Here is a 14,886-nt window from a genome sequence, read left to right on the forward strand (position 1 = left end):
TAGAACTTACTTTATCTGCGGAAAAAAAAAATCCCATAAAGGACGGTGTCACCGTCGATTACCACAGTTGAACATCTCCCAACTTTTATGTGAGATGTTCAGGTTCACGAATATCCATCAACCGGTGAGTTTTAAGGTTTTAAGGATGAATTGTCCTTCAAGGAAGTGAAAATTGGAGCGAGCCCAGCACAAAGATGAAAGAAGAGAAATCCATCCGTATCTGCTCCCCTCCTCTACTACAGAATAGAAGACATGAGCTCCACATTCATAATTGATCCGCCTCAGCTCCAGAAATACCCTGACAGCGACTGGCTGTTGTGCCTGCTTACGTGCACGTATTGCGCGTATGAGTGCAAGCTTTATAATAATAGACGCAGCAAACAGGTGAGAGGATGCAGAGGAGATGGGCTGAGTCACACAGAGATACGGCCTTTTCAACTCCAGCACTCAGCCCAGCTTCTCCATGAACTGTGAACCACTCACTGCAGCCCCCAACAGCATTAAGCTGTTTGAATTTGCATGCAATTATTTTTGATGTAAAGTGGTGGAAGATTGGATTAAAATATTACGTAAAAGAGGCGGCGTGTGAACATGTGTTTGTGCAACTGAGAATGTTCCTGTCAAAGCTGCAAAGAGCTGCAGGGGGAGAGGAAAAGTGTGTGTGTTTTAGTGTGTGTGCGTGAGTGAAGCGGATGAAATGGGAATGGTGGTCAGTCGCAGAGTCAATGCAGGATTTGACCTCATCAGGTTTCTTCAAGCGTGTAACATTGGCATCACTGAGTTTAGTCCAGATACTGCTGCTGTAGCCACAAAATCTCTGGTAAATTTTCAAACCTATCACCCTCGTTTTATCAGTCAGGGAGTGTTAAAAATCAGTCAAATATTTTTTTCATTTATATAGCACAAAATCATCGCAAATATTTCTTGTAAGCCTTCCTAGACTTTTTAAAATATTATTTAAAGAGACCGAACATGGATCTACAACGAGCAAATAATGGCAGCAGTGGCAGAAACCTCGAGCAGAACCAGACTAATTAGGGTACTGTCATCTGCCAAAAACTGAATGGGCAGACAAAAGGAGACAGAGAGGATTTCAGATAGAAAGATGATACGTAGATGAACAGAGATCGTCTGAAGGCCATTTCGCCTCTGTGGGCGGTGGCCAGCTTTTGGGGGCTTCTGTTGTAGTAAGCAGTTAGAGTTAAAGGACTTCTGCCCACGACTTCCTTTTCTGTGTGTGTCCTTTGTTTACATTCTGACTACTAATTGAGGAGTGGAGCGCAGTCTAATTAATTAGAGGAGTTTTGGCTGCACTTTTATGCAAATATCTATTTATAGACATTATAATTAGTAGAATGCTGTTAGAGTTAGACGACTGCCAGTGGGTTCAGAGATTGCATTACAGCAGATTGCATTCAACTCTTTAATGGTTTTCACATTGACTGTTTTCATCCGTAGAATCAAAGCCTGTAGCTCAAGTGGACAATTATATACATATTAATTAATATATTTTCCTATAGAATCTGACCCACAGATGAACATGGCTTCAACTTCAACTTTATTTACTTGTCCCTGAAGGGCGATTGGTTTTGTGTGGCGACGTTCACAGCAACAAAAATAATATAATTTACTGACTTATAATGGCAGTTATACTAGCAGAAATATATGCAATTTTAGCAGTAGCAACTATAATATTGATGAAAATAATTGCAGTAGTTAGAGTCAAGCAGGACAACATAAAAGTTGATGATAGTTGGTTACCAGGCACAGACAAAGGTTGCAACTTTACCAAATTCTGTCTGTTACTTCAGGCTTGAAGTTAACGAGGGAAAAATAAACAATGATAAAATACTCCTCTAACTTTTTCTATCACCACACATGTGTTAATTATTTTTCTCCCTTCTCTTTCTTCCTCCAGGAGACGGCCTCCTCCTGCGATGCTGAGCTCCTCTCGTTGCTCCTGGATGCTGGGCTCCTGGTGGGCTGCGTCTCCTCCACCCTGTACCCCCTGCTCAGCTCCCACATGCTGTCCCACCAGCAGGAGGGAAGCTGGGATGTTGAGAAAGCCGCCACAGAGCTGCTGGCTGCCGGCCACGGGCCTGAGGCGGGCTCCCTGCTGCTGGCTCACCGAGGAACCCACCAGGCCCAATTCACCTTCAACTCCGCTTTGGCCGTGCTCAAGAAGTGGCTGTGAGGAGTGATGGGAGAAATGAAGGGGAGGCGGATTGGACTGCGGCCACTGTTGGCGGTGATGAAGCAGATTTAGGGAAGGAAGGTGGTAAGGCGTCAAGAGTGGAATGGAATTAGATTGGATTGAGATCTGAAGAAATTAGCATGAGGCGAGAACAGGAAAAAATATCAAGCCGTAACTCCACATTTTGTCCCTTAATTGAGTTTCGGGTTCATAAACGTCAACAGCAGCTGCAGTGTCTGCCTTGAAGGTACAAGAGCGGATACCTTTAATACTGAAACATCTGCTCAATTTCAAACACACACACACACACACATGAACACACGCATGAACACACGCATGAACACACAAACACGAGCTGCCATCTCTCAGTCATGAAGGAATATTCAGTCTGATCGGAAATGCTGCTTGCGTTTATTTGTGTGCTATTGTGTGATCGAGTAATTGAGCAGTAGCCGAGAAGCAGTGGGTGTATATTAGCCTATTGTTCCATGACAGGTTTGCCTCTTTGACGTCCCACCGTTAAACACCCTGCCTCTGCTCCATTGTTTTCCCCCTAATAATGTCTAATTAATTCCTTCTAAACAAATTAGCCCCGCAGCTGCCCCCACACTGTGTCTTGGTGTGGGTGTGTGCATGTGTGTGTGGATGCACAGATACTGTATACGAGTTCCAAATCCCAGGTGATATAATGTAGAGCTATGTCTGTGTGTGTTTTTATGCACACAGTGAGGATGTCTACATTGTTTGTGTCGCTTTATGAAGTACAAATTGAATTTGGTCCAAGCTTACAAATCTGATATAAATAAAGAATAATGGAAATGTGTTAAAGTCTGTTTGTGCAATCTTTCAACTGACAGCCGTGGATCTTTGGAATGTAAAGAAATTATTATTTTTTAAATACAGTCTCATTAACATTTCAGTGTTTCAATTTAATTTTTTATAAACCTAAAAAAAATAATTTTTATTCCATTTCAGAACGAGGGACTTAAAAACATTGTCTTTATAATTACAATAATATTTAACATTGTTCCAAGATAATTATAGCCCTCTGACCCAAACATGCAGCAGGATTTATTTCTCACCCCTAAAAGCTTTAAGTGCTTAGCATGCACAAATCAAACATCTGCTTTTGCTTTGATCACCAAATTCATTTGAAATCTTTTTCAAATATCTTTGACAAAACAGTCTGAATGAATCACATTCAGGGTTTTTTTATGGTAAAATATTCATTATTTAAAGTTTTTCATTGACTTTGACTGAAGTTATAGCCTACTTGTTTTTTTAAGAGGCATGGTTAAAGGCACTGAAAAGCTGTTTTATATTTCAAATTTCTGTGTATCATTAATTAATATTGACAAAAATGTGTATTGACAATATTCACTTCTAACTGAAAAACTATTTAGGAAGGTAGGGTTGGGCTTGGATCAAATCTTTTGAGCAGTTTCCTGGAAACAAGTGTCGTTTAGAGTTGAATAAAATGTAGCTCAATGGATGCAACACCACCATTTTCCAACTTAAGCCTGGCTCACGCTGTGCGAGTGAAATCGGGACAGAGTGTCGACAATTGTAAATAAAGTTTCTTTTGAAAAAAACAAAGGACGACGGTTGGTGAAAGAGAAGGAAGTGGAACTTGTTGTAGGATATAGAAAAGTTGATACAATTGTAGATATATGGATGCAAGTTTCAGAAAAGTGCTGCACTGATGATCTGTACAGAAAAGTTAAAAAAAAGAAAAAAAATGCCGGTTGCGTCCTGCCGCTGGTCGCCATGACTACAGTCCTCCCTTGTCTCTCGTGATTATATTGTAGTCACACACAACTTCTGCCGGACCCTTTCATGATGTAAACGTCAAGATTTTAAATTCTAAATATTAAACATTTTTTAAATAAATCGGGGCGTCCCCAACAATCGCCGGGCAGATCGGGGACGTTAAGATTGGATCTTTGTACCGCTCACACTACAAGATAATCTGAGCAGAGAATCGGGTCCGAGCAGCCTGGAGTCGGGAGCGACCCTGCGATTGTCGGGAAGGAAGAATCGGAGCTCTAATCGGCCCGATTATCCTGCAGTGTGAACCAGGCATAAGCCGGCTTGAAACCCTTCAGAAAATACAGAAAATCATATGAAGTAACCAAAATAGTTCCAGCTTTAACAGAGAATGGTGCATTCATGAAGGACTAAACCACTTGGAGCCGAAAAACAAAAAAAAAATAATTCAAGGCCTTTTATATTTGAAACCAAGACTTTATTGGTTTTAAATAAATACTGCTGTTATTTCTGTATTGTGTTTAAGATAAAACATTTAGATTAAGCTTGTCAAAGCTGTTAACGTACTTGATGGCTACCTTATTGTGGCACTTGTGACTTTGAACCCCATTTAAATCTGTTAAGGCTGTAATAGGCTGATTATGTTTACATAAATGCTTGTTAACCTTCATGCTGTAATTAATCCCTTAATTTACTGAACAAACTACATTATAATTTCAGTAAAGCTGTCTTACAAAGTCTCTAAAGAGTTCCAGAGCATCTAAAGACCAAATAGAATTTCATTTCATTTTAGTTTTTTAGATCTCCTATATGTTGTTTGCCTTCCCAGCTCTGTTGTCACTTCCAATACTCTTAAGCCCTAGCTAAAATGAGAATATAAAAAAATTATAAATATAATATGCGACAGTAATTCATTTTGTCAGGCAACATTTAAAACAGCTGCCAGAGTAGAGTAGCTTGTGTCAGGGCAGAAATTAAATAAAGGAATAGGGCTTTGAGGTATTTACCCTGACAGCAATATTGCTGTGTTACAGGCCTGTGTATGAAAGATTGGGATGTCGTGGGTGGATGGGTGGATGGGTGGTCTATATATCAAACACGAGAGTAATGAATCTTCCTACCTGTGGAGGGGAAGCGGAAAATGAGTCAATGCTTTTGCTGTCTCTGTTTTGCAAGAAGAAATACAGCTACAGACAAAAATCAGGACTGCTTCTTCAGGTCTGACTCTGTTAAAGAAGTGTCAAAATTATCCCACAAGAGGAAATAATCCTGTAGAGATTAATGGGTCAATTTCACAGCCTTCCACTCCCTCAATCATGGCTCGACCATTTAGTGCTATTCTAAGCTACTGTCAGAAGCTGATAGCTTAAAAAATGGCTGGGCCTTGCGGTCTTAAGAAAATACATTGATGCTCATTCCCTTGAGTTAGACGTGTTCTCTCAACCCTGCAAAATGAATTAAATTGGCCTCAGATAGTAATCGACCCGGGTTTGCTCATACCCTTAAGCCACAGCAGGAGTCCATTTTGAGTCCCGGCTAGCATGAAATCAACTCTCTGTGCTTAGCTAATAAGATTACATGAAGCCTCATCATCAATCTAAACCCTAAAATCCTCAACACCAGCAGGCCCAGACCTTTGGCTTTTAATACCGCAACAAAGTGGTACGTCCCAGTCAATGTTCAAGCATGAGGTACTGCGACAGGCTAACATACATCCAAAACTACTCGACATGTGAGATAAAATACATTCATGTTGAGGGCAATTAATAACACATTCATTGATTTATGAAATAAAAAGATTGAAACATGCAGAAGTTGCTGAAGAAAGCGAGTGCACGCTGATGGATCATTCATACAAAAGAGGCTTCATATGTTGATGAACAGAAAGAGAGAAACAGAAGAACGGGGAGGAAAATGAAGAGCAAGTGGATTAGCACTGTAGTATTTTTTGGCACAGTGATTTGACCCGTCTGGATTAGAAGAGTTGACCCCATAAACCCCTGGGACCACTCTTATGAGTGTTGCTTAAAATCCTCACACACGCCCTGACACCTAAAATACCCATGGTCCTCTCACGATCGTATTTCGGCAGGGATACAAGATTTAGAAAATAAAGAGTCACTTTCAAACATGGATTGTTGTGATTACACTCTGTATTCATGCTTTTTCTTTTTCAAACTACTAAACCAAACAGCTAGCTGATAGTTTGCTTCCCATTTGCAGCTATAATCAATATTTTTTAAATTGCCTTTTATATGTCTACTCAGCAGTTCCTCTAAGCTCTATGGAGCTCTAAGTATCTTACATACGATTGTTTGCTTTGCTTTTTTATCCACTCTCACAGCTCTCATAGCTTTTAATAAACACTCTTAACCACTGCAGACCACTTGTCAATAAATCTGCCTGAATACTGGGAAATCATTCCCCACCAATCTTTAAAAAAACACTGTACACTACCTACACAGCACCAAACTTTTGAAGCAAACAGAATGAGTAAGATTGTAAAGAAAGTAGATTAATATGCATTTAAAATGTTGAATATTTTTCTAAAAAATTGGTAGAGATCAATGAGTGTGAGATACACAGTCACACGACTATAAAAGAATACGTTCACTATATGTCTTCTGAACAAATAAATAACAACTGTTTGTTCGCTAGACATTCTCAATATCAATATGAAAAACAGTCCAAACAAGAACAGGCCCAGGATGATTGTGAAGGAGTTTACAACAACCCATATTCACGTTTATTATAGAGGAAGCCTCTAGGGGCCATAAGGCCATGTTTTAAGTCCTTCCAGTGAGCTCATCAGGAAGGTACAAATCAGATCCATCCAGGATTTAAGACAGGCACTCCTGAAATGTTGTTGAAGACCTTCATGAAGACCAGTGTAGCGATCAATCAAAATAAGCTTAAGAGCATACTGTAATGATAGTAGGAGTTAGAAGGTACACAAATGCTGTGGTCGGCAACAACAACCCACAGGAACCTACAAGACAAGAGAACAAAAAACTATGTATAGTATACAACATTTAGAAATGGGACATGAATGCATAAAGTCCACTGTCAGCCTATAGCACCATAACCAAAGACACGTTGAACATTAGCATGCCCAACTATAAACTTTATCCAAAAGAAAGTCAAAGCCTAAAAGCAGAGAGGGTAACTGCCTCCTCAACCCTGACTGGTGGATGATTCCAGAGCTAATTGAAGGCTCCACCTCCCATACTACTTTCAGAGGCTAAAAGTAAAACAAGCAGGCCTGTATTCTGTGAACGTATTGTTCTGAAGAGGTAAAATGATGGTGTCTGATCATGAAGAGCTTCATAGGTAAGATGAAGGACTGCACATTGTTTTCTTGATTTTACAGTGAGCCATTGTAGAGAAGCTAATATGGGAGAAAAATTGTCTCTTTTTTCAGATTAAAACAGTCTCGCTATCTCTTTTTAGTTTGCTGGTGTGAACAGATAGACTGCAAGAATATCCTGGAAATGTTGAAAAGCTCTGCTTCTCCTTCTGCTTGGGTTTGGTAAACACAGTGTTGCAACCTGTCAAGTGTCAGCATCCTTTTTCTTTCTGTCAGGCAAAGCTCTCTGCAGGCAGTGAGCCATCATCGCTATCCATCCAGAAGGTGAGAAGGAGGGGAGTTTCGTGCCCCCCTCCCAGGGGGGAAGCTGAATGAGATGGGATCTTACAAACTCTCTCCTCTACTGAACAGAGGTTATCCCCTTGAAACAAGGCATTTACCCTGTGCCTATGAGTCCTCTGTGGAGTCTTCAATGCAAAAGAGAAAATGAATGAAAGAATGAGTGTAGAAAAATTGTGTTTGCATTCCAGGAAATCCCTCACATGCCTTCAACCTTGTCAAGAGACTGAATACTGGGAAATCATTCCCCCACCAAGGCTATGTTTGTTTCTTTTAGCTCTATTTTTTCATCCAGCCGGTCTTACCTGTGTTTACCTTCCAACCTTACTCCACAGAGTGACTGTCTATATAGTAGCTCCTGTAGTACACTAAAATATAAGTATTCAGACAAAACCCTTCTAACACACATACTGTAGGAGTATATTTAAAAATAGAGAGTTGTAGTATTAAATTAAAAAAGAATAAGGTGGAAGGTCAGATAAGCACGCGAGACAGGAAATGACTGAAGGTCAAACACAATAAACACTGAAGAGAGAGAAAAGAGAGCGTTTAATAGAAGGTCTCTGCAGAAGATAGAAATGCAGGATTTCCATCACAGAGGAGTGCTTCAGTAAAACAGAGCAGGAGAGAACAAGGACACCAGTGCAGGGCTGCAACCTCCATTAGCACTGCGGTGAAAAAAGGCAACAGAGGCAATGTTTTTTTACTTATATGAAATTTCAAGAATCTTTCATTGTCACATTCTAAAAAGCCGTTTTCACATACACACAATTTCAGGAGGACTGCTCCATGAAATTCTCATGACCTGGCTGTTCACATATCTACCTAACAGTGGGAGACTATCCCTGTCAGACAAGAATTGGGTATGAGGGTCTCCTGAAAGGCATGATGGAAAAGGAACGACAAAGAGATTCATATGAAAACACATGTATTAGCCCGTAGAACACCCACACTGTTAATCGACGTGTCTCATGCGGATTGTTTTAGGGTCATGGATGACTCCCACATGCACAGTGGCCACGAGGTTGATTCTTGTGGTGGTTCAAATGTTGGCAAACTTTTTAACTTATGATGTTGTATGTTAAAAAGATCAGTGATCTTACAAAATCTTTGTAACCAAAACACATGATTTTGAAAAGATAGTCTACAGGCAAAATGTAGGACATTTTTTATTAAACTCCCTACGATATGAGTTTTCTACAGAATCTTGTGACTCCCTCCCTGCAACACACATGACCAATATGGAGAGTCTCTTTCATATGAGTAACTACACTGGAAACACTTGACCTACTTCATGTCATTTCCAACTCTGAGTTTCTATTTGACTTTTAAGATTCCTTAAAACAAGATCAAGATTTTGCCAGCTGCTTCTAAAAAGTCATGGCAGAATGAGGCCGATCAGTGCACAACTAAGATAGAGAATGACATTTGATTTGATGAAAAACTGATGAAATGAATTGATTCTCAATGGAAACAGGGATTAGAGTCCCTCTTCTGGAAGGGAATCTGATAGATTGTAATGTTTAATAATAGATCAATATCATATATTATTCCTGTTGATTCAATAGAAGCTGTGTCGCCTGTGTGACTACTGCTGCATGAGAATAATAGTAGAAGTAAGATTTTTTTTTCTGTACAAGACATAATGGATAAGAGAGACAAAATGAGGAACTAATGTCTCACAAATATCTTTGCACATGACAAAATAGCTTCTTAAATATTTCAATAACAGCTGTTTTCTAAGGATCAAAAAAGTGAATAATGGGTGGTATTCGATATCTACGATTGAACACCTTCTCCTGTTTTACTGGGACACACTTATTTCCATCTTCCAAACTCTTACTGTCCAATGTATGTTTTCCAATCTGGCAGGTTTTTCACTTGTTTAGGTTGAGCTGGTGGGAGACCCAGGACTGAAAAGTGTAGGTGGAAGAATGGATGGAATGGGTGATTGTCTAAGGACCGAGCTGAAGCAAAGCCAGAGATGGAAGGAAAGAGGGAGCGAGCAGATCTGCCAAATCAATATGAGCAGCAGGAGATACGTTTTCTTTCCCCTCTTCAGCACGGCTGTAAAAATAAGAGCGCAGTCTCTTTTTTTAAACACATAAAATTCAGAAGGAAAGGAAAGGAGTGGATGGAGAGAGAGTGAGGCATGGATGGATGGAGAGGAGTTGAACGTCTGGGTAGTACTTCAGACTAAGTGCAGTAAAAGTTTCATCTGAAGTGTGTGTGTGTGTGTGTGTGTGTGTGATGGGGAGCTACCTGTGTTTGAAGGCACATTCATGTGTTCAGTCCGAAACAGCCACTTTTGTGCAGAATTCCAATTCTGTCTCCTCACCATTTGTGTGAATTATATGTGTCCTTGTACATTTGTGTTTATGTGTTCAGTATCTCCTTCCTGCAATCAGGTGTTCATTGAAGTCTATATGTGCGACTGAATGAAGCAAATTACCTGCTTTGCCAGACACTGTTTTCTTTTTTCCGCCTGTGTTCGAGCTCTTCTTTACCTCGACTCGGCCTCTAACACTAACCTCCTCTATCTCTCTAAACCCTCACAACACACACACACACACACACACACACACACACACACACACCTTTGCTTTCTTCCTGAGTGTAGGCGGGATGATTACAGATATTAGAATCATTTCTGAGAAGCTGTAAGGTATGGGCATCCTCACTGGATTTTCTCTTTGCTCTTCTATGCCTGTGCTCATGACAGACTCTATTCTCTTTCCACCCAGCTTTCTCTTGGTAAGGAGATATCAAAGAGAGACGTTTGTCAGGAAAAGAAAGGACATTCAAATATCTTAATTTCTAAGACACCTAGATAGGAGCTATCTCATAGAGCCATTACTTAAATGGATTTAAGCGCTATAGTCTTGTAAACTGCTGTTTCCAAGTTCAAAATGTCATTTTTGCTCTCACAATTTGGATATACTTAATCTCACTGTCTCGCACACTCACACTGTGCAGCATGTTTAATTGGGAGCATGGCTCATTATGTCTTAATAAAGAGTCCAAGTGTAGATCAGAACTATCCCAAAGATACCACATAATACTGTACGTCAAAAGATGCATCGGTTGATCATCAGTCTTGGCAGATACTTGCCCTGTCAAACATCGGCCTATTGGCAAATAATGTGTCATGCAACAATGTCAGGAGCTGATGTGTATCTGTTCTGTCGCATCAATTTACTGTAGGCAAGCAAGTAAACCTAAATGCTGATTAAGAGAAGATGTTTTTCATTGAGAAAAAGAAGTCACCTGTTGGACAAACGCTCATTTGTTTTCATGTGTGGGAGTCTTACACCTTCACTGGGAAAGATCAGCAACATGCAGTTTGTTAGACATGTTCCAGTGACTAATAAAAATATGGACTACTAGCAAAAACATCGGTATTGGTATTCAGCCTGATATTCACAATCAACAATATAATTATATTGTTAATATTTTCTTTTTAATAATCCAGTCAGTCAATGAAAACATGGAGATATTGACTTAAGAGAAAACAACGAAGAAGTAGTACTGATTATCAGGGGAAACAGAATATGTGACAGAATGACAAAGTATGATAGATAGGATGGAGAAAAAGCTTTTCCGGACTGTAAAGCTGGTTAAAGAACTATATTAGGGGGTCCAATTTTGAGAAGTAAAACCCCTTTTAAGAATTTACAACAAATATTTGAGACTTTAAAAGTTATATTCAAGGTTAAGTGCTAAGCAAATTATATAAGAAATGTGTCGGTGTGCTTCACTCACATTTGATTGACAGCAGCCTGGCAACATAAACTATAAACAATCCATAATTATCAACAAAAAAAAAATATAAAGTTAAACGTAGTTCAAATCTGTTTGAATGATGTTCATCTTCAGAAAAAAGACTGAAACATGTTTGATGAACCAGCTTTCGTTTGTTCACATTTTATAGTTGTGTTCACTTACAACTGTTTACTAAAGTAGTTGCTTGTTCACTCTCAGCAAAACTTTTGCAAACATTGGGAGCCTAATAACAGTGGCATCAACGTGAACAACAGGTGTTCGTGTTTCCGAGGAATTCAAGGAAGAGGAGAATGAGACAATCAGTTACCATGGCGATTGTAAAGGAGGAGGAGGAGTATTAGGAGTATGAGGAGGGGGCGGCGGCACACAGTTTGGTTTGGAGAGTGTCACTTACAGGCTTTGATGATGATAAGGGCTGCTGCCGGGGTAAACAACATCACAGTGTTGAAATACTGAGAGAATTGGCCACTTCAGAGGATCAGGTTGTGCACACTAACAGCTTTTTTTCTACTTTTAACCCACTCCTCTTCCCCCAAAGAACATCTGCCTGTGTGTCTCTATCTCCTAACCCACACAAACACGCCAGCCCACCTATCAGCCCAGACTACCTGCTTTCTCTCTCCTTGCAGGTGTCGGCCTCTTGCTGATTGTCAAAGGATTGTCGTAACCATGGCAACACTCTGACACAGACTTCCATCTGTGTGCAGGTTGGGCATTTGGTAAAAAAATATATATATGTAAGTGTATTTTGTGTACAGTATGTGGCCTGTTTGCAACGGATGGAGCCAGCATTTTTTGGAGTTTGTGACGTACCAGGGCTCCTGAATGCGTCACAAGGACGGTGTCACATTGCCAATGGAAAGATGCCATCAAGCATGCTCCAGTGAATGATTCTCTCACTTTCACAGGGTGAGAGGGAGACGAAAGGGGAGAGGGTGATGGACTGAAAACCAGCGAGGCAACAGTCACAATGGCAGGCAGTGAAGCCTCTGAAGTCCATTGATATGACAGATAAAGAAAAAAGGGAGTGTAGCGAGGAAACTGAAAGGAGAAGAGTCACACACACGCACAAAAAAAACAAAGATGAGATAACACTCCTGGTAAAAGCAGAGTGGGCGGATGATCCAGACGAGCAGAAGTGATAAATTAAAAAAGGAATGCAACGAGAGCTGCAATGGAGACGTGGCCACAAAAAAAAACATTAGTGTGTATTTGAGAAAATGTCAACTTAAAGTGCAGAAGTGTGTGTGTGTGTGTGTGGTGTGAGAGAGAGAGAGAGAGAGAGAGAGCGAGAGAGCGAGAGCAAAAGGGAGGGAGAGATGTGAGCAGTGGAGGATGTTGAGCTGAAATCTTAACTAACAGAAACGCCGGCACCACGCTGAGAAGAAGAGCTGAAACCAGACATCAGGACTTTAGGCTAATTAAGAAAAAGAAAAGACGCTTTAAGTGTGTGTACCCAAGGCTTCGAGTGTGTGTGTGTGTGTGTGTGTGTGAGTTGTTGTTCTTTTGTATCGTCATGTGTGTTTCTAACATTGTATTTGTTTACGTTTGAAAAAGAAGGGGGAATAAAAGGGGTTTCGTGTTATGTGTTGTCTACAACATGTCACCTGAGAAAACTTACCTGAATCTGCATCCTCTCCTCCATCTTTAGCCTTATTCTTCACACACGTTTACTTCTCTTCTTGTGAGTGCCTTTGTGTCTGAGGGTGTTTTTATCAGCTTAATTACCAGCAGATATCCATCTGGCAGTGAAATGAGCTTTAGAGATCAGGCAGCAGCACAATATTGCCTCTTGTTAGAGGGGTCATAGTGTTGATTACTATTCAACGTGACTGAAATGTAGCAAGGCTGCAATATGAGAGGACACTTTTTAACCATAAGCTATAAATCATAATATCATGGTATACTGAAAAACCCCCTGGCTTTTTACAAACAAATAGGCCTACTCAGTTAAATCAGCTTATCAGTGATTTGTTCTTCTTCTTGTAATGTTTCTATTCTGTTACTGTCCTTGGGATTACAGATGTTATTTAGCATTTTGCTAACTTGTGAAGGTTAATATGATGTATATGTTATGGATGCACATTAACATGCTCTGTCCCCAACAAACAAATAATTATCAATAAATAATCAAAACCCCTTAAGGGCTGAAAAGTTGAATTCAGAGCAAAATGGGAGGTCAAATGATTGGCTTAAAGAGCCCATATTATGCCCTTTTTGGGGTTCTTATATTTAATCTATGTACCTACTTTTGTACGTTCACCTTAGCACTACTGTGCTACCGCGGGCTACGGCATATCGTGGGCGTGCTACAGAAGTTAACGGGCGTGCAACATGAGCTGCTGGGCTTGCCACAACGAGCCAATGGGCTTAGATCAGTGATATCACACTGACAATGACGTCGGACTGACAAATTTTTATCGAGGGGGGCTAGAACAGAGCGTTACATGCGACTAATGCTACAGCTAACAGGAAGACGTAGGAGAAGCCGCGTTTCCGCGTACTTTGAATTTTTGCACATATATGTGCCTAAACATGCACAGGACACTTGGAAAACACACTAAAGAGCATATAAAACCAGAAAAAGCATAATATGGGACCTTTAAATCCATCCATCGTCGTCATTGTCATCATCAACATCATTAAGTGTCTAGGTGTTTATGAAGGAGCTGGCTCTTTAGTTTTTTCTTAAAGGGGCAAAGGGACACTACAGATTGAATGGAGTTTGGTAGTTCATTCCACCATCAGGGGGACAGAGGAGAAGAGCAACAATGAAACACAAAGCTGTTTTAAATCTACTCAATGGTTAAAAGCAGGGTTGGTCATTTTCTCCAGATACACTTTTTAAGATTTTGGTTGAAATTGTCGTTCGGTCCTGACAAAACTGAATAACTCGTGTGCTCTGAAAAAGGAACGAAGAAAATCTGTCATCTATAGCAGTTGTAAGCCTGCTTCTGGAGCAACAGCGCTCGTGCTAGTTTTAGAAAATTACCTTTAACATGAAGGATTGAAAATAATCTTTGACTTTTGGTTTCTTAAATTTGCTAACTCTATACTTGTTTTCTATCTCTCTTAGCTAGCATTCAAATAAAGACAAAAATGCCCTGGTGAAAAAAACAAGATCGACTGAATTTTCTGAGTTATCAGAAATTCTTCGCCCTACTTTTTCCCGTAGTCCCATAGCCACATTTTCATCATACTGTGTGCAGTAAACACTTATTTCTGTAGGCTCTCTTTATAAAACGAAAGCTTTGTGTTTAAAAAATGATGAAAGCACCAAGAGTCTTTTTTCAGATTTCATAAAACTCCTCCAGAGCCACAGAAGATATTTATCAAGAGTTTTTTTTTTTGCTCATGTTGGGGATGGTATCTGTGGGTTTGCCCTTTAAGATCTCAGCATCCACCAGCAGTCAGTTCAGGTGTAGTTGTCAGTCCTGCAGCTCCTCCACTTCATCCCTGCTTTTAGCTTGTTCTCTCTGTGGTCACTGGAGAGATG

General features: G+C 40.2%; 1 protein-coding gene across 1 annotated transcript in view; it reads left to right on the forward strand.

The window, feature by feature from the left end:
• Nucleotides 1-3,022, forward strand: part of nbas (NBAS subunit of NRZ tethering complex) — a 161,698-nt gene extending 158,676 nt beyond the window's left edge. The window contains exon 53 of the mRNA XM_061052279.1: nt 1,919-3,022. Coding sequence (XP_060908262.1) covers nt 1,919-2,194 — 276 coding nt within the window. The 3' untranslated portion in view covers nt 2,195-3,022. The remainder of the gene's footprint in view (nt 1-1,918) is intronic.
• The last annotated feature ends 11,864 nt before the right edge of the window (nt 3,023-14,886 follow it).

This window comes from Labrus mixtus, chromosome 12 (assembly GCF_963584025.1).
Source record: "Labrus mixtus chromosome 12, fLabMix1.1, whole genome shotgun sequence".
In the NCBI taxonomy this organism is placed as follows: Eukaryota; Metazoa; Chordata; class Actinopteri; order Labriformes; family Labridae; genus Labrus; species Labrus mixtus.